At 40.2% G+C, this 27,423-nt stretch overlaps 1 protein-coding gene across 1 annotated transcript in view; it reads left to right on the forward strand.

The window, feature by feature from the left end:
* Positions 1-27,423, forward strand: part of KIAA1549 (KIAA1549 ortholog) — a gene marked incomplete at its 5' end in the record, with an annotated part of 72,381 nt that overhangs the window by 27,076 nt on the left and 17,882 nt on the right. The window contains 6 exons of the mRNA XM_057386825.1: positions 1,102-1,279; positions 3,282-3,466; positions 16,836-17,038; positions 20,408-20,532; positions 24,878-25,083; positions 26,713-26,936. Coding sequence (XP_057242808.1) covers positions 1,102-1,279; positions 3,282-3,466; positions 16,836-17,038; positions 20,408-20,532; positions 24,878-25,083; positions 26,713-26,936 — 1,121 coding nt within the window. The remainder of the gene's footprint in view (positions 1-1,101; positions 1,280-3,281; positions 3,467-16,835; positions 17,039-20,407; positions 20,533-24,877; positions 25,084-26,712; positions 26,937-27,423) is intronic.

The raw sequence follows: 27,423 nt of genomic DNA on the forward strand, positions 1-27,423 counted from the left end.
AGTAAAAAATGCTTTTTTAGGACGTGTTGAGTTGCTGTTACCCAAAACCAGAACATCATTTCTGTTGAGCTGGAAATGACACTTCTTTTCTTCAACGTGATTTGTTTTGTTAGAAACTAGGAAAGACAGCAATACAAAGCTTTGTTTTTGTAAGCCTCAGACATGCATATGTTTATGTGTTTGCTTTACTTTAGGCCTATGGGCATTTTCTGAGATAATAATTTATTAAATATGTACTTTATAGCAGAAGGACAATTCTGGAGGAAGCAGAAGGACAATTCTGGAGGACAATTCTCTGCTCTCTTTGTCAATTCCTTCCAGAGCTCTTCAAATTCTTTACAAAAGAAAAAAAAGACCGAATACCTACTATTTTTTGTCCTAAATCTTGTTTGAGCTCACCATTAYATGACAAATGGTTAAACAGAGGGGAGTTGTTATATAAAAAGATGTAATTTTACAGGAATTCAAAGCTATGCGATTCTCATATGCAATGTAGATGTTTTGGTGGTTAGAGAGTATCTACAGGGCTTCCTCATAGCTTGCATTCTTTTGATTATTAATGTCTTCAGATGTAGGCAGGAGGAATTGCTCCCCACAGTGTCAGATGCATTCCATCCTGAAGAAAGGTGGGTGCCAAGGGGAGCTGTTTGGAGGATGAAGGTGACTGTGCAAGTGCTTGAGTTGAAGCAGAGCAAACAGTTTTATTTGATGCTAACAGAATATTCACCTTTGTAGCTGCTTAACATTTAGAAAAACTGGAGCCAGGAGGTGTGTGTGTGTTATGAATAACAAATCAAAGTTAGAGTAGGTATTTAGAGAAGGGAAAAGTGCAGTTATGCTTCCAACCAACATGCTAAAGGCAGTAGAGGCTTCCAGGGTGGTGCACATCTTTGGATTGAAAGCAATTCTCTTATTTAGCAGATCTGTACATTTTATGATACAAATTGGGGTGGGAAAGAAAGAGGGTTTGCCATAAAAATGTATTATACAAAGGATCATTTCCTTGAAATGTTCCTTTCAGTTGCAACAGGGGAGAGAGAGAGCACGGGAGCTCCAAATAAATACAACTTAAAACGTAAAAGTTTTGCAATTTCTTTTCAGATCGTGAACGTGTCGCGGTTAGTTGGTGTTGATAACCCCGTGGAGCTGATCTATTTTGTGGAGGACCAAGATGGGGAGAGACTGAGTGCTCTGAAGTGCTCAGACCTGATGAACAGAGTCGATATCCAGCGYGCTGCCATCATCCTGGGATACCGCATCGATGGCACCGTTGCGCAGCGTAAGCCCTGTCACATCCACCCTGAGCCTGCAGAGCCAAACAGGAAGGGTCTTTTTAGCTTGGGTGCCTAGTTCTTGGAATTCCAACAGTTCTTGGAATGCTGCAGCCTTGATACTCTTGAGGAAATCAGTTTCAGCAGCCTCACAGTGAGCTCACGGTGTTGTGTGGCTTCTTAAAGATTCTGCTGAGCTTCGGGTTGCAGCAGGGACCGTGAGCCTCACTGCAGTCACCCCAGTGCTTGTGCTGGGAAAGTACTATGCTAACTAAAAACCTTCYTGCCTTTTTCATCTCATCCTGCTGATCCAATGTTCCTTCACAGTTTATCTTGTCCAACCCCATGATTTTGGGATGGGAGGATGTCAGTATGAAATGGGTGTTTCCTTTAGCTGAGTAATTGTCGTGAAGTTTTGAAACTATGAGAAAGGACATAGACCCCCCCAGGCAGGTAGAAAGAGGAATTGGTTTATTGCAAAAATCCAAGGTTTTTAAACTATAAGGTTGTTAGGGGTTTACATTCTTAGGAAGCACAATTAAGTGTTTTACCCAATCACCATAAATCACACCAGGAACACACCATGGTCAGAACCAACCACCATAAATCACACCAGGAACACACCATGGTCAGAACCAACCACCATGCACCACCGTGTGAGCTCTCACTGGCTCTATCCCTTGTTTACCAGGATTATGGAACTTGTTTTCCACCTCTAGTTTAGCTGAGTCATTCCCAGAATCCTTCTCTGGTGAGCTGAAGTAACAGGAGCGAGCAAGAGTTTTACAGGGGTGACAAAGCCCGTGTTTTATAAGGTTTTACTTATTGCTAYGTTGTTTAACACAAGTCACTGCTTTTCTGTCTGATTTACTTTTCCTGTGAAAGATGTATGCTATGGTACTTGGGGCATTTATTTCCTCCATTGAATATGATTAGCCTTAGTTTTGTTTGTTTGTCCATCRGTTATATATAAATAATATGATCTTTTAATGAATCTAATGGAAAAGCAATGTGATCTTTTACTAGATAAACAAAAATGCAAAACGTTGAACTAATTTCATGGAGTGTTTATAGCTCACAGTGCATGTTGTAACTTGTTATCTTTGACCCATCATTAGAAATCTTCAAATGCGTCTTCTTGAAAGAACCTAGGCCAAAAAAGGTTTTTTTTTTCTGGCAGAAAACATAATGCCAGAAATGAGTTGTTAGATGTATAAAATATAAGAATTATATGTTSCATTAAGTTCTAGGTTCATCATTAGAATGGCTATTAGTAAAATGATACATTAAAACGAATAGAAATAGAAATACTGTTTCCAACTTGAAAACATCATTTTTACAAAGTGCATCAGTTTGACTAGAAATTTAGTATTGCTGTGGTTTTCAGTCTCACATGTAACCATTACACAAAAAGGGGAAATGGAAGTTTTGTCAGTTCTTTCATTTTACTTTTTACAAGAATGACTTGATTACACTTTCCAGCAGTTTAGTTTTCTGTTTGGGGCTAAAGGRTCTCACACACTGGCAGTGAAATAATGCAGAACCAGACACCTTGGGGAGGAGGGCCCTACTGCTTTCAAATTGATTTTGTAAACAAAATGTGCCAGAGAAGAGGCAGCTGGTAACACTGCTTAAAGCAGGGAACAGGCAGCAATGTTGGAAAGTCCATTTTACCTTTGCTAGTGGCAGAGTCTTTTTTTTTTTAGACCCATTCCACTCTGTCAGCTTAGTTTTGGGTTACAGGATGATGTGGCAGAAGTGCATTTTCMTTAGTATTTTAAGCACGGGTCTTCAGAAGGTGGGCCAGGACAATTGATCTCCTGCCCCACACTTCCTGAGCACGACAAACCTTAACTTACAGTGGTGGTACCACATTTCCTGTGATGTGCAGCTGGTTTCTGATAAATTCCTTAACTAGCATTTACAAGAACATAAAAATCCATAACCTTGAAGTGTCCCCTGTTTAAAACACAACCACATAATGTTGCTGTCTTCCTTTTAACTTTACAGCTGTGGAGAGGCTGAAGGAGCCCTCTTCAGAGACAAAGAATAGCAACCTCTGGATTATCGTCGGGGTGGCAGTCCCAGTGGCCGTGGTGCTCCTGATTGTTACTATTTTATACTGGAAACTCTGCCGAACAGACAAGCTGGAGTTTCAGCCTGACACAATCAGCAACATTCAACAGCGACAGAAGGTAAAAAAAAAGGAAGCTGTGCTGAGAGGAGCTTGAGTATTCTGAACATAAACGAATGTGAGACTCTGGGGAACACCTGGCATCCTTAACTAGCATGTGTAAACACAGTTTCAGAGCATTCCAGTTTAGAGGGGGGGAAAAAAAAAGAAAATAAGGAAAGCAGTTCTAATGATAGATGAAGTCAAGAATCCCAGAGTGTTTTATTTATTCTCCTGGGTATGTGATACTGCATTAGGATAGATACATCCTTCTGAAATGTGGGCACTGAGGCTGAAAGGAACCTTTCTTTATCACTTCATTTCAAGGCTGTGGCTGGGACTGAATATGAAAAAATGTACTGAGTTTTCCCCAGAAGGATGAATTTTTCTTTGAAGGTCTTCTGCTAACCAAATTTGACAGCTAAAGTGCACCACCCATCATACCTTGTGCTGGAACTAGAATTTGCTAGAACCTGTCCTGGCTGCTCCATGTTCTGCTCCATGTTTGTTGCCATTGTGAGAGCCTGTTGCAGTTCTAGAATGTTAATTAGTGGATCTGTGTGTACAGTTCTAGAACATTAATTAGTGGATCTGTGTGTGCAGTTCTAGAACATTAATTAGTGGATCTGTGTGTTCAGTTCTAGAACATTAATTAGTGGGTCTGTGGACAAGTGAATTGTGTTGGCCAGAGTGTCAGTTAGGATGATGAGAAGTTCACTTTTATCTTTTTCTTGCCCAAGACTGAAACATTTGTGATCCAGGATTGTCACAAAGGARCTATTCAGTAAAAAGAATGATAAAGTGCCTGAAAGGTTACTCTCCTTTTACAACCAAAGAGAACCTGCATGTGTCAGAAATGCTTATTACTGACTATACCTTCAGAGGCATTATTAAAGGCAAAATAATCCGCCTGTGCTAATCCTGTGGTACCGCACTCATGTTCTTGCACTGTCACCTCGTGTTCAGTCACGGAGTTTTCTCCCTAACAAGCCTTGTCTGTACACCATGCTCTCTTTCAAGATAATTAATGATGTGAAAGATGAGAGAAACAGAAAAGGCTTGCACTTCCAGAGCAGTCAGAACAAATCAATAGTGACTTCCACTTGTCTCGCGACGGCGGATTGCGTGTCAGAACCCAGGCTGGCAACAAGTGGCACCCTTTGATGAACTCCACCCCCTGCTACCGTGTTTCCCCTGTGCTGTGGTGATATATAACAGATTTTTGACTGAGGAAGTTCCCCACAGTGGTTTTGACTAATTTGAGAAGGGTCACACAAAAGGCAAGAGCGGACCATTACCCTTGGTGCACTATTTGATCACATTTTCAATACCTCTCTGCYATCACAAGGTTTTTCTGTAAGGAAGCAGCTGGGTTGGATTGGCTGCAAGGCCAGGAGCATCTTTCATATAATCACTTTCTTTTAAGAAAATACCCCAGTTGCTTTTCCCCGCTGCTTCCACAATATTCATCTTAATCATTCATAAGTCAGAAGCCTCAGAGTTGTTTATATGCAAGTCTCATTTTGGATTGTCTAGGGAACCTGTCTCTTTGCCTCCTTTGGGGAAGTGGCTGTAAGCAAACTAGAAAGAACCAGTAAGGACATCTAGTCCAATCCTTGTGCCAGTGGAGGTAAAGCAATAAAAAGTGTCTTAAATTTTTATCACTTTGCACATCAAGCAACTGGAAGAATCTACTTTGCAAACCATTTCCTCCTTTCCCYGGAATAAAAGCAGTACTCTGGCTTCCTTAGGAGCTGGCTGTCATTGGGATTTCATGTCTTCAAACAGTGGGTTGGAATTCCAGGTCAGAARAGGGCATGTTTAACCACCACCAAAGACCCCCAGACAGTCAAAACAGGATACAAATTATTAGGGACATTTGGGCTGATCCTGCCCTCTAAAATTGTCTGTGTATTTTACACTTTTTATTAGAGTAGATGGAAAGAAGTGATCAAAGGAGTGTCGTTATGTGGTCAGGGATTTATATCTGTAAATAAACTCCATAAAAATGAACTCAGTCTCCCCCCTCCTCACCACAGCCACAATTATTTCCATTCTCTGTTTTCAGAGCTTGACCTTGGTACTGAAGGAAGGTGAAGGCCTGCACTAGATCTGYACATAGAAAGAGATTTAGGTTAAAGATCTGAGTTTTTCTCTTGAAATCTCTATATTATTTGTAAAATATGTAAAGAGGAATTTATAGCATGCCAGCTCTTCTCACTTCCACTARTATTTAACAAAAAATGAATGTAAATAGAGAAATGGAATCTTTAAATATCCAAGTTTTTCCTTACTGTATGTATGACATATCCATACTAGAAACAGAAGACAGAACTGTTGAACCTTGTAACAGGTCAGTGATGTGTTTTGTGTTTGAAAATACCTGTTGATTGGAAGATAAGAAACTGAGACACCCATTTCTTGTCCAGCTGAAGTCGGGTATCATACTGCACTGGTGGTATAAAAGCCTGGAATGGGGTTGGGAGTGAGGGAAAAGCCTGTTTGCTTTATGCTGCAGAGAAAAGACTAAAAGGCTGGTTCCTTGGAACACTGAGAGGCAGAACTCTGAAAGTGTACCATAAATACAGATGGCATCAGTAAGCCACAATAGTTGTGCAGGAGCTTTTTATTCTTTGTTAGAAACTTAAAATGTTGCATTCTCTTYTTCAGAGAGATTCTTTAAAGACACTACAAATTTTACTGGAATTTGTAGCCCCATGTATTGTTCTTAGTCATTTTTTCTTTTCTTCTCTTCTTTCACTTAATTATTTCATTCTGGATTGAAACTCCTGGATTTTCCTGAAGCATTTTGGTATTCACTCAGACAATATGAGTTTTATTTCTAATCTTCATTCTGGATTGAAACTCCTGGATTTTCCTGAAGCATTTTGGTATTCACTCAGACAATATGAGTTTTATTTCTAATCTTCTGTATGCAAATATTTCCTTTTACAGAGTAGGTATGATTTCTGTGTTCCTGTGGCCACCAWTAAAGATAGGTCATAAATTGCATAATCTCCCAGTCTTCTGACAAARGAAAGCAGTACCATTATCTGCTGGCAGTTAGACCTTGCCTATTAGGTTTGATCATCAAGTATTAAAAAATRAAGGATCTTAAAGAGACTCTGATTTACTAATCCATCTCTTTGTGTCAAAACAGGATTAACAATACCTGCAAAATGTCAGGTTTCCTTTTTCATTGTGGAGATTAAATGGGAAAACATGCTTAGATCAAAGTTATTTGTGTGCTTTTTAAACTGAGAGTTAAGGAAACAGGGGAGAGCAGTAAATCCATTCAAGATTCATTGGTCTGTGCAAGAATAATTCTTTTGAAGAGATGATACTAAGATATTTAAAGGGCACATCAAATATTCATGACTTGTTCTGTAAGCCATAGCATCCTACTGGAAATTCACCTTGATGTGACCTGGGTTGTTGCACTGGATAAAGATGTCTTTGCCTTATGAAGTAAAAAGATGCACAAGTGGCATTTTTAGATTAACAAGATTTTCTCTCTTKCCATTGCCTATATCTGTCACAACATTGTCCCAACCTTTTGCTTGTCCCAACGTTTTTTTCCTGCAAGGGGAACTGTGCCTTTTGTGGACAACTGAATTTTTACCATTGGTTACTTTTCTTTGTGAAAAACTCCATAAATTTCTTTAACATGTAGACCATCATTTTGCTCTCTGCTGGGCCTCTGACATATTTGTACAAAAGCACTCCTTTCCTCTTCCCCAGAGAGMAAAAAAAAAAMAWTTTACATGTAAKCCACAATGGAARCAGAGTCAGGAATATTATTTGRAAACATTAAAATGGAACCTGGTTCACTGAAGGTTTCACTTTCCCTTCTGTGTACAAGCATTGGAAGGAAAATGTCAAATCCCTTCSTAGGACTTCTCAGAGATAATTTCAGCTGTAGAAAATAATTCAGGGAAAGGCTCCCTGACCTAATGGCAAGAACTTGGCACCTGTGGATGAGCTAATTGGCAGTTTATTTAGAAGGTCTTGGGTGTTCTCTGTAAATGCTGAGTGTGCTGAAGTCACTGCCTTTGCAGTGATAGCTTTGAGTGGCTTGCTCAGTTCCATGTTTTTCCAAGGGCACATCCTAACACCCATAGGGAAAATTGTCTGCTTGTCCAGTCAGATGTCACTCTGGAACCTTCTGCATGCCACCCTGGTTCTTTGACACTGAATATGTCTTTCTGGCTCCATGTCCCTCCTGCTGTGGCTCAGCAGCACAGGAAATGCCAGAGCTGGAGGCTGCCAGTTTGCCTGGTGTGCCAGCACACCTCAGCTGAAGTGTCACCCTCACCTGGGGACTGTCACCAGCCCTGCCACGTCTGCTCTAATCCATTCACGGTCACAGGGAACGAGTCATGCCTTCTGCAAGGTGTCTGAGAGGCACTCGTGTAGATTTTTATTCCCCCCCTCAAGCAGGAATATCTGATATCCAAATGTCATGTGTCAGGTGTAACTTTACACCTCTGAATTGAGAGTTTTGCTTATTACTGTGTATTCAGTAGACTCTCTCTTGGATGTTTCCAAGATCAGAGGCCAGCCCTGCTGGAGGCTAAATGCTAGGCTTCTGCTCCTGATGCAGAGAATTCTTGTGATGTTTTGACATCCTGTAATCCTTTTGTTCATCWGTACAATGTCGAGGCAACAGCTCTGCATTGCAGAAAATTTCAGTCAAAAGAGACTCGTTGTAAGAAAGGCAGCTGACATCTATCTTATAAAAACTACTTGAAAACTGACATGAGTTTATGCAAGAGATTTGTGTTTGCATAACAAACATCATTCATTTCTAATAGCTACCTTGACTAACTATCCAAACTGTTGTTTTTTTTGGGATGTCATACAGGATCTGCTTCGGAGTCAATTGCTGGATTCTAACAAGGGATGCAGTATTCAACATCTTAATTACTTCTCAACAATGCATTTCTCTCATGGCAATTCCTCTGAAAGAGAGCTCTTTTATARTAACTCTCCTTCTGTAATGAGGATTAACTATTCACAAATGGTAGAAATAAAATGCCACTTATTAGATGTACTGCTTATACAAATAGGTATAAAAAAGTAAAATGTCTCCATGTGCTTTCTTACAAACATTTGAATATCTGTCTCGAAATCATTGCAAAAGGCCAGCTAGCCCAGGTGCCACAAGGAAAAGCCTAGAGAAGGGCAGAAGGACAGGGCAAGTACAGGGATTGCTCTGCTTTGGGTCACTCTTCAGCCTCCACTTGTGTCTCAAGATCTGTCTGTAGAAGTGGTGATATTTAGCAACCCTTTACATACCATTTCCATGAACTTGTTTGGTCCTTCTGAACCCATCTCAGCTGCTGACAGGGATTTCTATGGCATGTTACATGAAGAACCATGTTTCATCTTGCTTTTATCCTGCTACTTGTAAGTTTTCTGTAATGCCCCTTAGACCTTGCACTGGAGGGGACAGGGAAAAGTTGATTCCTTGGTATTTCATCATTTCTGCTCCTGACTTTATAGATCTGTGTCATGTTCCCATCTCCATCATCTCTTTTTCCAATCACAGGAGTCCCAGTTTTCTAATCCCTTCTTTTGAACTGGACTTTGAACCTCTAAGTACATTTCCTAATTCTTTTCCATCCTTTTTGTGAGTGGGACGGTAGAATTGAATATGCTATTCAAAATGTATTTATACACATACATACAGTGGATTTATAGAGTCACATCTGTATAGTGGTTACTTYCCAAAAGGAGTTAAACAAAAAGAATCTATTTTCAAGATACAGGTAAAGGTTGTACTATCCTAAACATAATAAATTTCAGAGATGAGATTAATACTGGGGAAAAATTAATAAATTCTGTCTCTCCTAACAAAGGATGATAGAAACTCTACAGCAGAATTTAGCTGGTTTGGGAGCAAGGAAAGGGACCAACATTAAATCATTGTTGCTACCTACTTGCAATTGAAACTTKCAGTTTCAGCAAGCAGGATACTTAYCTTTAAGGATACTTACATGTGAATGCACTTACTGTGTATATTAAACCCCTTTTAGGTATATAAATGTGTGAGTCAGTGAACACAACAAAATACTAGCATGGAAAAATGAAAATTGCTGACCTGTGTTCTGTCTTAGATGTCTTTGGTTAAAAATGGTAGCACTTTTCTTGTTATTTGTAAAGAGGATGTGTTTTTGGATTGTGTTGTATACATGCTCTGTGCAGATGGTGAGAGCCATGTTAGAATGTATTTGTTTGCTTCAGAAGTTTAGAAAAGAGTTCCCTTAATATGTATTTTTTTAGTTGTTGTGCTGTGTTAGAGGTTGCAGTTGGAGTTGTGTACAAGGCCTTAGAGGAGTAATTTTTTAACATAACTTACAGACAAAAATCTGATGAAACTGACAGCAATGACCTGTCTATCCTATAAAATTGCCAGTCTTTTTCTGGCTTACTCCTGACACTTGCATCCAAGCAGTGTGCAGAGGAACCTCACCAAACCGTGATTGAGATAGTGTCCACCCAGCAGCATTTCTGTCTGAGGAGAAAAGCTAAAACTCTGTGTGATTCAGGAACAAAATTCTGCCTGTTATAGCAGTTATCTCTGCAGCCTGTGGGCATATGTGTACTCAGAGTTATGGGCTTTCAACAACATGATCCCTCTTGTATTTTGTGAAATTTACTGAGCTGTCATGGTAATATTGGTGTGGCAGGAAGAAATGCACAAAGGAGAAGAAGAGGGATGATGAAAATCCGCCAGAAGAATCTGTCTTAAGAAAACATTTCRGAACAGGTGTCTTGAGAATTTCAGGCTTTATAAAGTTTTTGAAGTTTGGRGGTTTCTTTATTTGTTTTTAATCCTACTCCAGAAGCAAAATTCCGAGGGTGGCATTTTCTGTGGGATTGCTGCTTTCCTCACTGTTTGATAGTAACACAGTTTTGGCTTTCCAGAGGAGGGAAGGAGGACCAGAGGCTGCACAGCAGCTTGTTCTGGTTTTCTGTGCTAGTGCTGACAAGCTTTTTCCCAGCTTGATGGGAGAAACCCAAGGACAGGTTTGCTCCACTGCTTTACCTGTTCCCAGAAATGGCAATAGTTGACCTGTTGTGACGACAAACAGGAGATGTAATTTCTATGAAGAGATACTTAGTGTGAGATAAGAAAATGGGTGGCATTTTGTACATGCAGCCTCATTTTTGACCCTAAGATCTCAAAATCTTGCTTCTGGTTTGAGGCTTGTCATGGAGGGCACAGGCTGTCACGCTGCTGTGACATCCCTTGTAAGATGTAATAAGTACAGGGAACTGTCACTGCACATGCACTTGTTTTTACATGCAAACACCATTATCAAGTGAAAGTATTTAAATTAGACACTTTTTTGTTTTGGTCCCTAAACATATTTTCTAAACCACAATGGTGAGGGGAACCTCTCTGCACTTTTCTCAGTGATGCTTAGTATTGTGGGTTTTTTAAAGTGGACTTGGAAAAGGTTTGGCTTCTGGCACAAATATGTTGCATCCTATCCCATGTYAGAAGAGAGACTCAATGGTACTAAAAGACCTCATAAGATGCAAGTGGGCCTTTTTCCAATATTTTGAAGGGGGCTGCAGAGTCAGAACTCTCCTTCTGTGTGATCTTCCAATATGCTTTTTTTCTTGAACAAAGGGGTTTTTGTGTCTTAACTCAGATATGTGTTATTGTTATTAAATCACATGTATAATTTGACTTTACAGGCAGTCCCTGKCTAGCATCCCAAAGGGGTTTGTGTTGAAGGAGAGCAGTGCAAATAAAAATATTGAGGTGGTACTTATGTGAAAAGATCCGTAGGAATGATATTAGGAAAGTGAGACTCTGAAAGGTGAACATTCTGAATTTTTATTTATTGGTAGATCAGTAGGTGCTTTGAATATCTCGTGGAGCAATGATTCTGCACAATGGGTGAATGACCCTTGTGGAAGGAAGATGTGGGTGACTTCTTGGATGAGACAGTAGGCATGTAGTGAAAAAGAGTTAAAATTAAGAAGGCCCTACCAAGTACACAAGCAACTGCAAATTATTCCCCTTTTTGATGCATCATGAGAGTAATGCAGTGAATTCACACTGTTCACACTAACACATGCTAGTGGGTGCCTTGGGGATATGGGCAAGGGGTTGGTGGTGTGAATCTCAGATTGTGAAGGCACATGCAATGTTTAGTGTCCTTAAGCCGTCCTAAATCACACTGACTTACATCTTCAACCAGCATTAATTTTAAGAACAGTCTTTCTCATTGTCTTGCTGTGTTTAAGCTTGCATTTTTTTTTCCTGAAAAGTTTCTTTATCCTGTAACATTCCGTGTGCTAGCATGATATTAAGGTTGTAAATCAGTGGGACTTCTTTACAGGGATTCTTGTCCTGTCCATAGGTTAGTTACTGACMCTAAAGTACGTGCTCAGCTCCTCTGTTTCTTTACAAGTGTGTGTTAACAGCCTCTGCTTAATCCAGCTGGCCACACAAGGAACAAGGCACTACCATGATACAAAATCAGTAGAAAATTGCCTTAATACATTATTCTTCTTATTATGTCCAAGTCCAAGTGCTGCTTGTAGGAATTACAGGGAGAATACTGAGTGTGTTTCTTTTCTTCTGCTTTCTGCTGAAATTACTCATTGACCTGTGAGCAGCATTTGCTTTCTTGAGAAAACAAGTTGTTGACATTCCTGGTGTGTCTCTGCATCCAGCAAAACAATATATTGGCAACCATTTTGTATTTCTCTGGCTTGAACAACACTGAAACTATTGTCTGCTTCTAAGCAATGATTTGACTGAGGTGCCCTATTWTTGTAGGCTTCTGAAGAAATAATTTGATTTTTCTATGAATTGAGCTTCGAATACTGGTTTGAGCTTCTTCTAATTTTTTTTCATTCAGTCTGTAACAATAGAATTAAAACACTCTCTTGACTTACCAACATGAAATCATCTTTCTCTAAGATTTTGGCAGGTTCTGYATTTGTATAATAATATAATTCCTTATGAGTCCAGTAATTTACACATGTTCATTCTGGTGGTAAGCTCCAGAGTAGTTTYTCTCTTTCCCTTTCAAAAATATATTAAGATAAATTAAAACCTTTAACAAGGTTTTAAAGCAAGAAACCCTTACCAAGWCTGATTTTGGGCAGTCCTGGGTAAAGGCACCTTAGGCTGGTGAAAAGATGCTAATTTTCAGCACCTGAGCAAGTAACAGTATCAGCACAACCGTGCTCTTAGAAAGATTCTTCATTCTTTTCTTGGTGGTGATTAATATATGAGTAGTAGGTGACTGATCCACACATGGTATCCTGACACAAGACCCAAGATAAGCGCAGGTTATATAACTCTACCTGTTGCATAGTTTGATACAAAGAAAAGAAAGAATTCAGCAGGCGGCACGCAGAAATTTATAAGAAAATGTGGGAAACATCTTTAGTCAAGAGTAACACCATTCATTTCGGTGATCTGACCGTTCTGGTCCTGCAGAAAGCAGAGTTGTGGTTCAGTGTCCTTCAGACACTTCCCACTGAAAATGTGGATTTTGGCTGCTCTGAGTTCTCTGTTAAAGTCATGATATTGCTGTGGTCTAAAAGGAGGRGTATGAGAAGCGTAGATTGTTTCTTTAAGAAAACAAAGCAGRCTCACGTCAATATTGTTTCTGCAGTAATCCTACTAGTACTTCTAATTTTCAAATAATGTTATTTTTAATAAGTGATTTTAGCTTTTTTTGTTACAACCATCTTTTTGTATTCAGTCATCCATGAAGTTTTATATGTATGCTGTCACATTTTTCTGTCATGTTTTTTTTATTCATATGCACAAACACCTGCATACAGTTTCTATATTGGCTGGAACTGGTACTCCCAACATAAATTTTATTAGCAGGAGATACCTGGAAATGTTTGGCTGTRCAGAGCTCTGCAAGACTTGAAGCAWTCAGGCTATTTCCRGTTAAGTATCAGTTTCATGCTGAAATGATTTTTTAGGATGAAAGGAAGAGTTTGCTTTTCAAAGAGCAAGGTTAAGAGAAAATAAAATGCTCTGTCTGAATTTAAAAAATTGTCGTGGAGAAGCTCTGGTGCACTTTCTGAGCCTGAGGGGGTGCAGGGTGTGGAAGGAAAGGGAACAAGAAGGTTGTTTGGAATGAGGGAAATGCTTTTGCTGATTCTATGGGGAACTGCCCGCTTCTGACTCAAGTTTTAAAACTTTAGGAAAATGTTTGCATGGGGTTTACAAAGACTTGTGAGAGATTTACCAGTTACATTCTCAGAGGATTACACCAGTTCTGCTCATATAAAGTCTGTAGAGCTGTACCACAGAGCTGAGAGGGCTTTTCCTCTGTGTTACACAGAGCTTGTTATGACACCAGGTATTAAAACCATAAAGAGCAACGAGCCTCAGATTCTTGGATACTGGAACTGGCAGCTGGCAGGCGGAGGGAGAGGCAAAACAGTGGGGTAAAAGGATGTCAAGGAAGAGTGGGACCAGCTGAGGAGTTCACCCAGCTCCAACTTATGGCAAATACAGCCACAGGTTCTGTGGTGATGGCTGAGATTTGCCCCCTGGTCCCCTGTTGCCAGCAAATATCCATGCAACCCACTGGGAAAGGCTTTAGCCACACAAGACTCATCTTGCATCTCCTGCTCCTTTCACTGTGTATTTGCCAGCTCCTGCATGAAATGAGATGGGTATCCAGGTTCTGCAGATGACATTCTTACATTCTGCCCAGCTTTGACTGATAGCAGAAGGCCCAGACTATGCCAAGGATCCGGCAGGGCAGGAGGGAGCAAGAGGGTTCCTGTGGAAGAACTGAATTTATGATGTTCTAACTCAAAACTGTCGCAATGTCTGTGCGTGAGAGGATCCAGTTGTGGCTGTTTCAGACTATTTTAACTGCTGTTTCTTACAGACTGAGTGCTGCTCTTTGCAGCACTGACAGCCTTCTAATTCAGCTGCTGTGTGGTCTGTCTGCAGATAAACATTTGTGGATGCATATGCTGTGGCGTATGTACGTGCACAAATAAATATATCTGTTCCCATGACTGCGCTGAGATAAAAGGTTAGGTTGGACTGCAGCTAGGAATAAGAYTATTCAAAGTTAAAAGATGAAAATTTTATATTTTTGTATGTTTTTTCTCTCCCAAATGGGTTTACAAACAGAGTATGCTGGAGTGGCTCGAAGGTTGAAGTTCATGCTTCAGACATGCAACATTCTAAGTAAAACCACACTGGTAACTCCAGTATTCCTTGAATTTTTGTCTCTTCAGCTGTCCTTGCTCACCCCACCCATCCCACTGTTCCAAAAGCAGTAATAACTGAGCTGGTTGATAAGAAAAGGGTAGAGCACCACCAGGTTTTTTTGGGGGAAGAATTGTGCCCAGCACATGGTGAAGAAGGGCATCATCATGGAGCTGAGGGCACTGGAGTCTGTGGAGGGGGATGTAGAGGATGTGACCATCAGGAAGCAGCAGCAGGGCTATGTGGGCATGAGGGGGGAGTRCAAAAGGGTTTGAAGAAGGGAAGCCATGAAGGTCTTCAAAGGAAGGGTGTCACACCAAAAAAACAAAAAAACCACACTCTCTCTACTAGGAGAGTAGGCATGACTCCCAACAGGCTGTAAGTGAGGTGGAGAAGCTAAAAAGTTTCAGTATCAAAGTGCTGCAAGCTGGCCTGATCATTCTGCCTGCAGAAGTGAAAAGTTTGTKTTCAGAAGTATTTGGTGGAGGGGRGGGAGATCTTTGGAKGKTTTTTTGGGGGGAGGGGYGTTCATTAAATAARCAAGATCCTGGAGACAGATATTTAACGTCTGAAGGGGGGAAAATTTCAGGAAGGCTTCGCTAGATGACAATGACTCAAAAAAAATGGAGGCACAGTTACACCTTCACCTAATGTAGCTCCCCAATAAATTTTTGAATGGGTGGTTGCCATCATTTGCATAAATTCAGTAACTGAACCACCCCTAATGATTAATTGAAGGGACTGTTGTAAAGCCCAGGACAAATGGATGTAGCAGAAGACATCCAGATCCATTCCCGTAATCAGCTCATTCATTTTGTGAGAAATAAAACTCCAAAACCTCAGCAGAGAAACTGCTGGGTTTTACAGAAGAGCTTTTATTGCCATCTACTGGTTTAAACWGGCAGCTTGCTCGGCTGCATCGCCCTTTCTAAGAACCATTTGGAAAATGTTTGCTTACTGAGAAAATATTTTGAAGAGATTGCTTCAGAGTATTCCTTAGGCAAGCTTATCTTTGGCATGCTATCAGACGAGTCTGTTTGCAGTTAGCTGTGTTGGCATGCCAAGCTTTATGAAAGGGGGTTCATTTAAACATCTGGAACCTGAYGCTCCCATCAATGCACTGCAGCTTCACTTTGCAGGAAATCAGCCCCAGGAACACACAGAGGGTTTTGTGCATGTGGTGTGCAGCAGGTTGTGTGTTCCTGAGCTTGGAAAACTGGAGTTGCCAACGTTTCTTTCTGCTTTCAGCTTGCAAACTACATGAAATGGAGTGGGGTTTGAAGAAATGCATTCTCTTACTTAGTTCTTCAGGTTTTCCAATTGCTCCAAAGCCCCCGAAAAATAGTCAGACAGCTTGAAACTTGGAGCCGTGATTCAAGTCTGAATCAAGTYATTGAAAAGGTGAAATTAGCTTGTTTTAGAAACACAGTTATGAAAGTAAAAGGCCGGATTCTGTGTCTTTCTCAAGCAAGATGTAAGATCTTTAGCATGATTTCTCCAAATTCCAAAGCCTTTTGTATATTTTTCTGTCTGTTCAGTRTGAAATTCCTAAGAGATAGCTTTTCAGGTTTTTTTTTCTGGAGGCATCAGTGCTGGCTGACAAGTCACTGCCAGGCTGCTGTATAACTCAGATCAGTGGAGTGTTTATCTTTCATCAGATGAACTAGGTGTTTGTACAAGCACTCCCAGTCTCCTGCAGATTTGGGGAGCTCAGAATGAGAAAGATCAACAGTGACATAATTCAAATGATTTAAAATCCTGCATCCATTTTGGCTGGAAGAAATGGAAATATGACCTGGCAGTGGTAGCCATTTCAGTCTGTACACAGGTGTCTACAGCCTTGCACTCACAAATACACAAAAAGCTTCTCACACAACGATTAAATCTGAAGAGACAGCAGTAAAAAACAGTAGCAGCATCAAAAGGCTGTTTTTAAACTAGATTTGTTGATTTGGAATTTTAAACTGTATATCAGACACTGCAGTAAGATGGCAGAATTGTGGAGAGTTTATTTTTTTTTTTTCCCCTGGCACACTCATGTTTGTTCCTGAGACTACCACAGCCTGACCATCCTCTCAGTGGYCATTGTTTGCAGATCTCAACCAAAGCCTTTGTACTCCTTGTCACTTACAGTTCCTGTTTTTCTATCTTTGTTCTTTTCTCACAGCTACAAGCCCCCAGTGTGAAAGGCTTTGATTTTGCCAAGCAGCATCTGGGCCAGCACAATAAAGATGATGTCCTGATTATCCATGAGCCAGCTCCTTTACCAGGACCTATCAAGGATACCACCCCGTCTGAAAACGGAGATGTGCCCAGCCCCAAATCCAAGACTTCCACAAAGCCTTCAAAGACTGTTCGACACAGAGGGAGGTCAGTTGRCAGAGATAAAACAAATTGCAGTTGACAACAGTTTATGAAGGGCTACTGATTGCTGTGGTTTTAGGGCAATTTCAGTGGAAAGAACTGTTCCAGAGCTCCGGAACTTGAATTTTTTTAGCAAGCCACCGTGGTTACACTTGGCTACTCATTAGTACAAGGTTGTGAGAATTTAGTGTTCATTTTTCTCCCCCCAGTTAAGAGGTGTATTGAAGACACTGCTGAGTTGACTGGAGTCAAGTCATTGCTTGCTTGCTGGAAGCACCAAGTGTGTGTTTTCCAGTTTTCCTTTGGGATCTCTATCTGCTAAGCCAGCGGGTGGTTAAAAACAAACAAAAACCACTGATGCAGGGTAATGTATTCCAATATCATCAGTAGTGATCACTATATGTATGAAGAGTTGGGATTTCCAAAAACAAGTCATATCTCCAAAATTCAGGGAAGATGCAGGAATGTTGTTGTTTATCATTATCTGGTGGTTCTCATAGCAGATGAGCCTTATTCAGAGAAAGGAATGATGATTTACAGTTGTGCAAGTGGAGAAGTGTCTGTCAGCCATCAGCAGAAATGTCCTCACCTTTTCCAATAATCACCTGATGCAAGAGTCCCTTTCTGGCAAGGATTGTGTTTGTAGGAATACATGATGTAACAAAGCTGGGCAGTAAAGAAGGATCTGTGCACAGAAAAAAAGGGGTTAAGTGGCAAGGTAAACCTAATTTTTTTAGGTGGCAAAAAAATGGAACTCTGAGGAGAAGAGCCCCTCTGAACTCCRCTTTCTGGTAATTCTTCCTCTCCCTCACTCTCACATGTTCACTCCTTTGTCTCCAGCTCTGCATTCCCTGTGCTTACACCTATGTGTTACTGCACAGGGGGAGAAAAAAAAAACAAACAGTCGAGGGCAGAGCTGGATGAGCTGAGAGAGAAACCAGTGGTGATTCTGACTGAGCTGCAGATCTCTGCAACGCAGCTTGCTCCTCTGTTGAGCCTTCTGTGCTTCCTCTAAAGCCCCASTTGTCTTAAGATCCTTGCTTCATCTTCCCCACGTGGGCTCCATAAAGCTCAGTATCCCCCTTCCAGATGCTAAACCTGTTTTCTTAACTCCCTCTAGGCCTTGTAAGTAGAAGACTGCCAGTGGTACAGTGGAAGGTGGGCAAAATTGGAAAATAATGGAGGAAAAATGAGCTCACTAGTTTTGGTGTAGCTTGCGTAAATTAAAACAAAGTAATATGAATCTGAAAGACAAATGTTCCTGTGTTTCTTTTTGAAAGTTCAGAAGTGGCCTAGCACAGAGGTGATAAGGGAAGGCATCTATGTTTATATGCAGATAAGCATAAGAAATAAGTTGAAATTGRAGGTTGCTACTGGATTTTGTCTGTAAGAATTCAGAAAATTAAGAAGGAAAAATTTCAGAAGCCAACATTTTAATGACATGTTGTGATACTGTTGTAGAAGGCCACTGAGTAGTTCAGGTGTGATTTTCCCTTAATGAAGCCATGTTGGCTGTCACCAAGCCCCTCCTTATTTTTCACATACCTTAGCTCAGTTTCCAGAACAATCTGCTCCATGAGCTTCTGGGCACAGAGGTGAGAGTGCCTGACCTGCAGTTGAGACACTTGAGATGTTTTCAAAAGAGAATGTCCCTCTTCTCCCTCGTATTCCCTGAAGAACAAATCTTCCTTAAGGCTTAACTGTGGTGATGTTGCCATCATCTCCCTGCCATGCCCGTTGTCAGCTTGAAGTTTGAAACATTTATTCCCCGAGGCAGAAGTTGAAATGTGAAATGGCATCATGCAGTGTTATGTTGGGTTTAGCTGCTCRATGTTTTGTGAGGAAACACAGAAATCAGATCATCACAGTTCAGTTCAGGGTTGTCTGTTACATGTCAGGAGATCTGGTGGTGATGTGAGTACATGTTGTGTGTCTGGAACAAACAACAAACAAGAGAGAACAACTTCCCTCACCTCCAGCTGAGAGTTGGACCTGTTGGTTTGGCTTGAGCGTGTTCAACTGCAGCACTGACAAGAAATGCTGTTGACTCAGCTCTGTTTATGTTCCTATAACTTACTGATAATTTGGATAGAGCAATAATTTGGATTCCCAGTTGAGGGGAATGCAGAGCACAGTGAGATGAAACACAAAGAGGGTAGGAGATCTCCAGCCTCATGCTCTGCTGAACCAAGGCAAAGGTGATGGAGATGATAGCTCTGCACACCCTCTCTCTCACTGAAAAGGATGCATTGATACAGATCTCGAAGCTCCTTGAGGACCTTTTATCCTCTTTTCCTTGCTATTATTTTTTTAATTGGGATGTGACATCAGTATTACAGTCCTGCAGATCAGGCCATTGTTTGGGGAGGAGAAAAAAGAAGGTGAATTCAGAGCCCTGCCTGCTGCAAGGGGTAGATTTAATTTCARTGGGCTTGTCAGGCTGCATATGAGTTATCTTTGTCTGTCTGATCTAGGCTGGTTGATATTTAGCCAAGAGCCTCAGTAACCAGTTCAGATACCCATCTAGGCCAGGCMAATCCTGCTCTAATGAGGTTAATGCACAGACATGTGCACACTTTCCATGATTAACTCCCTGCTGGAATAGAATGAGCATTCATAGGACAAAATGGTCACTAGAGACACCATCACAAAGGCTGATGTGAAAAGGCTTTGGTTTCACCCAGGCAGTGRTGTGGGTCCTGTATTTTTTTATTTTTATGCCATCAGATCAATTTTACATTATTATTGAATTTTACATGATGTATTTTGTTGGGAAAATCATGGTTTTTTTAAATTTTTCTGTATTGCTCACAAAAAGCTCCGGGCCCTGAGATTGTAGATTTTACATAACAAATCTTAAGAATCTTATGACTGCATGGGATAAATACATAAAAGAAGCATTTTTGAATGGCTTTACATTTGACCAGGCAGGAAAATGTGAGATTTTCATATAGATGTAAGATAGGTTTTTATATGAATTTGCATTGTTAGCAAGACAACACCAAGTTAGCAAGGCTTAATGTTAGATTAGTTATCTATATGGGTTTCGTATTCCTAATTATTATCATTCTGAGAGGTAAATTGCTGGTTACAAATGCAGAGCCTTTTCTAGTGTGTATTTTAAAGGAAAGATTACTTTATAACATTGTCACATGTGAATCCTGTTGCAGTCATTTTTTCACATATGACAACACTAACATTGTGGCAGTGAATACCTAGCTATAATAATATGCTATAAATTTACTTWTAAACAGAAGAAAAATTTAGCAGGCTTCACAAGCTATTTTAGCACAGGATTTGCATGTGAGAGCTGTACCTTTTTGCAGACTTGTGTTACATCTTGTTGGTTTGTTTGTTTTTGAATGTTTGTGCCAGAATTTCACCATCAGATGCYGAATCCACTGCGAGTGAACAATCCAGTGGCAGAGAGACAGGAGAAGAAAGTGCAAGGCCATCAGCTGTTCCAAACGAGGGCAAACCACGCMGAGTAGTGAAGAAGGGTTTGTTGCTTTTTTTTTTTACTCTTTGTATGCTCTAGTGCTTTATTCAGGTTGAAGAGTCACTCTGCTGCTGTAACTTTTCCAAACTCATCTTTGCCTGTTGATTTTTGTGCCTTTTGCTGCGGAAAATCCCTTCCTCTTTTGGTTTTCAGTCTTCTGTTGAAATTGAAGACCTGCACATTCCTTTCATTTCAGCAAATTTTTAAAACAAATGGCTGAGGAGGAATGAATTTTGCCTCCTTTTGTCCCAGCAAAACTCTTCCCAGTTAGGCCTGATGGTGTCTCTCACAGCAGCAGAATTGCAGACAGTTCCATGGGCAGTAGAGGTCACAGCAGGATTTCAGACCACAAGGGTGTGTCTGTAACAGTTAAACTTGGAAAAAGTGAGATGAAAACCAAGACCCCAAAGAGGTGAAAGCTTTACAAAAATGAGTTGTAATTCAGTCATCAAAATGCCTGCGTGATTGTACTTTAGAACATCAAAATTCWGTGCTAATATATTGATAACACTGGTATTTTTTTTGTAAAGAACCATCTTGCTTCCAGTAAAAGTGCCACTATTTTTCTTGGAGGTACCCTGAAATGCATTTATATATATTTATATATCTGAGAAGTTAATAAAATGTTTCAGGAGGRTTTGAGTTGTTCCAACCTGTCTGACTTCAATTCTGTTGCTCTGTTTTAGTGTTCTCCCATTTCTTCTTACTTGGGAAATTCCATCTCTTCATTTTCTATTTTGCTTAAAACTTTATGTTAGGTTTAGCGTTTCGTTTTGGTGTAGAAATGTTAAATGTTGCTGCATCTGAATTACCTGGTAAAGGCAGCAAGGAGACTGTGTAAAATGTGTCTTTTCTACCTATCATGCCCTTAATGTCTAAAATGCATGCTTTTCTCAACATTTGRTGCCTCTAGTTTGCAAATCATAGGGACTATTTTTAGCATTCAGAATTGGAGGCACTGTCTGCAGAGAGCTCTCTACTAAATTGGAGATTCAGTTCCCTTTTTGTGCAGCTGAGATTTGGCAGTTCAAGCCAAGTTCATGCATTTCATTCAAAACTAAATGCAATCATCTTGCTGCTATGTTTTTTTTTCCCAGTTGCCGTTCTAGCTAAATTATTTGTCATAATTACTGTGTTGTCTCTTCTTTTTCCTTTATGTTGTCAGGAGCAAACAGAGTGGGTAAGTAACCAGAGCTGGTATTGAGTACAAATATGAATAGAGGTGTTGGAGTAGCTGCAATTATGTCTTAAGGATGGAAGGGTTTGTTGTCTAAGAAAATAAAATTGCTTTTGAGCTATTGAAGTATAAAAAAAGTCTCAGTWGCACAAATTACAGTAATCCAGCACATTTTTCTAATTTCTTCCTCCCAATTCTTTCAAATTACTGAGGAAAACATCACTGTAGAGGCAAAACTAAGGCAGCTGTTGKTCCTGAAACCATCTTTGAGTAAACAAGTTGGAAATACTGTTAGAATTAATGTATTTACTGGAAGCCCAAGAAAAACAGGAGCTACCTGCAAAGAAACACAAACATTTTGTGGTGAACTGGTGTTTTCTTTGCCAGGATTGACACATGGCAAACACAGGGCAGGAAAAAGCTGGTTTTGATAATGTATAGCACATCTAGTGATAAAATAAGTGTCCTCTGATAGCACTGACCATCTCCTAACAGCCAACCTGCTTTCTGTTGGTGGGTGTCAGGAGTCAGCAGCTGCATCCTGGGGACATCACCTGCTGGGACAGACTGTGTGAAATTTATTTCTAATTACATTCTCTGGTATGATACTGGATCCAGTGGATGARTTGAAGGATCCCATTGACTTTATCTGATTTTGCATGAGTCCTTTTGCACCTCGGTTGCTGTGTCTCTCGAGGGTGCAGGAAGCAGTGGCCTTTCTCTGTCTCCACCTGGTTTGGTTTTCTGATGAAATCACAGCTTCCTGACATTTCAGTTCAATTAACAGTTCCAGCTCAGGGAACAGTGATGAATATCGATCCTGATGTGTGATCTAGTTGTTCAAACATGATTTGACCACTGCCAGAGTATTAGTTACYGCTCCCTTATTTTTTAGTCTCAGCTGAACTAGTCTGAAATCAAAATTTCATTCGTGTMATCTGATAGCTTCATCAGGAAGATTTTCTGAACATGAATAATAGTGTAATGTAAGAACTTTGAAATGAGAAATTACACTTAGCCTGTCTGTCAGAGCTTCTGTAGGTCCTCATTCATGTGTTGAGTTAGAAACATTTCTCCTTTTGTTGTACATATACAGTGGCCTGACTTTATCTACTTTCCTGTATTTCCATCTTGGTTTGTATTTACAAACATACTCAGTGTGTGCACACAGAGAGGATTTCAAGGTCAGATTCAGCTTATGAGGGTTTTTTGTGTGTATCTTTCCTGCAAAAGGGAGTAAGTAACAAAAGATGTTACTATAGAGTYTTGTCAAAATTTGTCATTGGGATAAATTCCATTTTACAAAATGAGTTTAAGAATTCTTTTGGCTAAGAGGCCCCTGCCAAGCCCTTATATGTGTAAAAGGGAAAGTTGTGGGTGAAATGATAAAGATTCAAAGTGAATGCTTGATGTGATTGAAAATACTGGACCTCACTAACCAAGTAATATGAAAATAACCTTAAAATTTTATTTGGAGGTCAGTGAGCTTGGGAACAGCTGRTAGAGTGAGAAGGTTGGGAAAAAATGACTAATGTATGGGAAAAATGGGAAAGATGGATGAAGAAGTTTGGATTTCTGTTGAAATCTCCACAGTTGCTCTGAGAGATTCCCACAAACTGCTGAATGTATCTTGTGCCCCTCTCTGCGAGAGGCAGTGCTTGCACAMTTCTGAGAGATGACAAATGGTTAAGATGATATAAATAGCTGCRAAAGACAGATGGATATGTTTCATTTAGGCTCTGTGTGTAGCAAAAACATTTGGGACACCGAGGTCTTGAATGGAACTGTTTACCTTCTTTTTAAGAACTCTTACACAGAGAAATCACATTTATAAACTATGCATGCCTTTTATAAATGTGTATGTTTGACARTGCTTTGATTGAGTTTGAGAAATACAAACAGGAATTTTGCTTAACCTGTGGCCAGATTGCTTTCCAGCCCAAAAGCAGCGTGCTGTGAATAGAATTAGGCATWCCATTCCTTTCTTGTSCTGCTCCCTGCTGAACCCTRTCCTGCATTACCAGCACRTGTTGCAAAMGCATCTCTGCTTYATTTTTATTTTATTTTTATTCCCCTTCTTGTCTACTCTAAGTAAGATCATGTTGATCAACAATTGATTCTGTATCCGAATCAATTTTTTTTCCTGATTTGAATCTTGAGAATTATACTMCCTTATTAGAAGATTGTGCAGTGATGTGGGACTACGTCCTTCCACACTGTCATTTTCCTCCATAAGGAGATTCACAAGTTTTGATCTCTCATTGTTTGTATTTCATAGAGAAAATCAGTTTGAGAATTTGTGGCTTCCTCACGTGGATAAGACAAAAGGTTATTTCGCAAGTTTTCAATAGTTTTTGCAAGCCTCATCTGCATAATTTCTGGTTTAGGTCAAACTCAGAAAAAAAAAATCATTAAATCTCTGTTTAACTGCAAATCTTTGGGGTGATCCTTTAGATTTCAAGTCTTGAGGGAGATGACCCATTTCTATTGAAGTAATTAACTTCATGAACTGGGGTGCAACTTCCATGTGTGTTGGTTTCCATAATGCCTTTTGCTGATTCTATTTGAGTTGGTTTAACCTCTTCAACAAATTACATGACAATATTTATACAGCTTGCTTATTACTATTTATCCTGTCACAGAGGTCTGCTTTAAAAGCTTTAATCAGTAATATGTCTGTAAAATACTTCGTGTTTTGTGTGGATTTCTAAAGGGTTTTTTGTTTGCTTCTATATCACTCCTGTCACTTAAAAAATACGTTTTGCATTGAGACATCTTTCATTGCTCTTTGAACCCCCATTTGAGCAATTTGCATCTTCTTAAGTACTGATAAGGGGAATCATTAGCAGAATGTACTTAAACAGCTTTTTATGGAGTAAAGTAGACTGAGATTTTGGGCGTTTGCAAATGCCAAGAGCTTGATTTACAGAAATAAAGAATGACAGCTCACCTTCTGGAAATGTAATGKGAAAGTGTTTATAATTTGCAAACCACGGGGTAAACTTGTTGTACACTAAATGTGAGTCAGCTGGGAAGGCCTGTAGGGCAAATTAGACACAGATGGAAACCAGGGGGGATGGTTTTAGAGCACAGCATCTGTAGAGCTGAATATGTGACTGGGATAACCCAGGCAGCGCTGCTTCACTCCSTGTTGGTTGTGGTGATTTAGGACCTCCTCAGAGCAGCAGTGGGAACGAGCAGCACTCCTCAGCCTCCATCTTCGAGCACGTGGACAGGATGTCACGCTCYTCTGATGCCAGCAGAAGGGTCCCCAGCAAGATCCAGCTGATCGCCATGCAGCCCATGGCAGCGCCYCCACTTCAGAACTCAGTGCTCTCTGATCGAGTGGCAGAGACCAACAAAATCAATAAAGAGGTATCTTTAAAGTGCTCTGAATGTTTTTGGAGGTCTGTATGCCCTAGACAAGAGGGAAAGGAAAAGTATCTGGTTTCCTGTTATCTGGAGTTCCTTGTAAATTCCTGTGGGGTTAAATCTTGACAAGGTACAAGATAATCCTGTTTCCACCCAGAGGAATTATTTTTTAAGAGATGCCTGGACCAAAATTTAGGATTTGATGGTCAGGATACCTTGTGTTAGCATCCTTTTGCTAGTCAGCAGGATGTGGCTTAACGAGAGTTGTACTAATTAACGTGTGATAATTGGAACATGTGGCCCACCTTGCTTTTCATTCTACACTRTTCTTSTRCCTTTCAGGACTCAGAATGTTGGTWATACAAAGAAATAATCTCAAAACATTCTGGGTTATGAATTTGCAGCTTTGAGCTTCTGCTGTGTTCACCTGACAGTAAATACACAAAAAAACACCCTGCATCCCTGGGGCATGAGGAGAGGTGGAGATGCACTGTAAAACCACATCCCTGCATCCTGGTTTTGTACTGGGTGTAAGATGACATATTCATAGAGTGAAAGATGCCTGAAACCTGTAACTGAATTTTGCTAAGAGTCTGTGTTTCTCAATACCTTGCTGGAGAGAGGCAAATACATATAACTAGGGGGCAGAGGCAAGAAGAGTCACAAAACAGAAATCTATCTATATGGGCAGAAGACATGATTCTAAATATGAAGAGCAAGTCTGACTTGTGTCCTATATGTGCTTTTTGTTTCTTGATTTTCATGGTAGACTACACAAAAATGGATCTTTATTTGGTTCATAATTTGCTGATGCAGATGTGTTCCAGAACTAGTCCGGCACAGGTTGAGCAGTTGTTTCTACCTGATGTGGTACTCAGATATTTACCAATGATAAAAATGATTTCAGTGTGTGTTGGGCCAGGACTCACAAACTGTGATAGCTTTACCCAGATGACAAGATGCACTCCCTGAAATTTGACAAAAGGTAGGAGAGGCATGAAAACTCAACCTCCAGGAAGATGTAGAGCCCTGTTCATCTGGGGCACCTGGACCCTTGTGTTGCTGCTGCATTCCTGTGTAGCTCATGGCAGCCTCTCGTGCTCAGCAGAGGCACTGAGTTATGAGCTCTGTTGGCTCTTTAATTCTTGGTTCTTCTGTGATGAAGGTCATTAAAGGGAAAAGGTGACAGATTTTAACACTGTTGATCAAAAATATGTCTGTTTGCCTAGCATAGCTAACTACAGACAGGTTAGTTTTTATTTTTTCAGAGCAGTATTACTTCTGGCAGGCAGCCGGAGTTTTTTGTGCTCCTCCTGCCTTTGTTAACAAACTGCCACTTGCCTTTAATTGCACCTGCTGTGCTGGCAATGGTGTTGTGTGTAATGGTACATCTACCTGGRGAGACAATGGGGAGGCTGCAAAATATCCAGGAAAGAAAGTGTGTTCATAAATCGTGTGACTTATCTGAGTCCTTCAGAGATTTGGAGGAGGAGGGAGGCAGGGGTAGGCACAGAGGTGAGGACGAGAGGTTTATGGAAGAGCAGCAAAACCCAGTTTGAAAAAATAGACTGAAAAGATGTTGTTCTTTTTTTATTTWTWTTTTTTTTTAATTTTTCTCTTTCCTTCTTTAAGATACAAACAGCCCTGAGGCATAAATCCGAGATCGAGCATCACCGCAATAAGATTCGCCTCCGTGCCAAGCGCAAAGGGCACTACGAATTCCCTGTGGTGGATGACGTGGTGGTGGTGGACTCCAAGGAGCAGCACAGAATATATCGCAAGGCACAGATGCAGATTGACAAGATCCTGGACCCTGGAGGCAGCGTGCCYACTGTTTTCATAGAGCCCAGGAAGAGGTAGGGATTTCCAAGATGGAAAGAAAAATTTTCTTTTTGATTCAGCACCCAAAGTTGATCAGAACCGTACTTCTTAACTTAAAATAATTTCAGTAACTAGTTGAATTTGAATTATCTAGGTGAAAAGGATTGAGTTGTTCTAAACATTTTTATTTTGTATATGGCCACTATGTTTTGTTTTCAAATTTTTTTTACAAGTTCTCAGCAGTGAGTTTTTGATAAATGAGCCCAAATGTATGAAAACAGCCTTAAAAGAATTTAGTATTTGCTCTGCCATTCGTTTGAATAATTCTTGTGTGGTGTAGAGGGACCCAAATTGCAAATTAGTACTAAAAAAAGAAATCTGCAAGTAATATATATGCAAGTAATATAACCAGCGAGTAATAATATTTTTATAAAGCAGGGGGTGGGGGTGGAAATACACAAAATAAGGAGAACCTTGAACAACCTAAAAAGCATGAAGATTCTGAATGTTAAAGGCAAATTC

Source organism: Malurus melanocephalus, unplaced genomic scaffold, assembly GCF_030028575.1.
Source record: "Malurus melanocephalus ecotype Western Australia unplaced genomic scaffold, MMel_1.1 scaffold_1066, whole genome shotgun sequence".
Classification (NCBI taxonomy): domain Eukaryota; kingdom Metazoa; phylum Chordata; class Aves; order Passeriformes; family Maluridae; genus Malurus; species Malurus melanocephalus.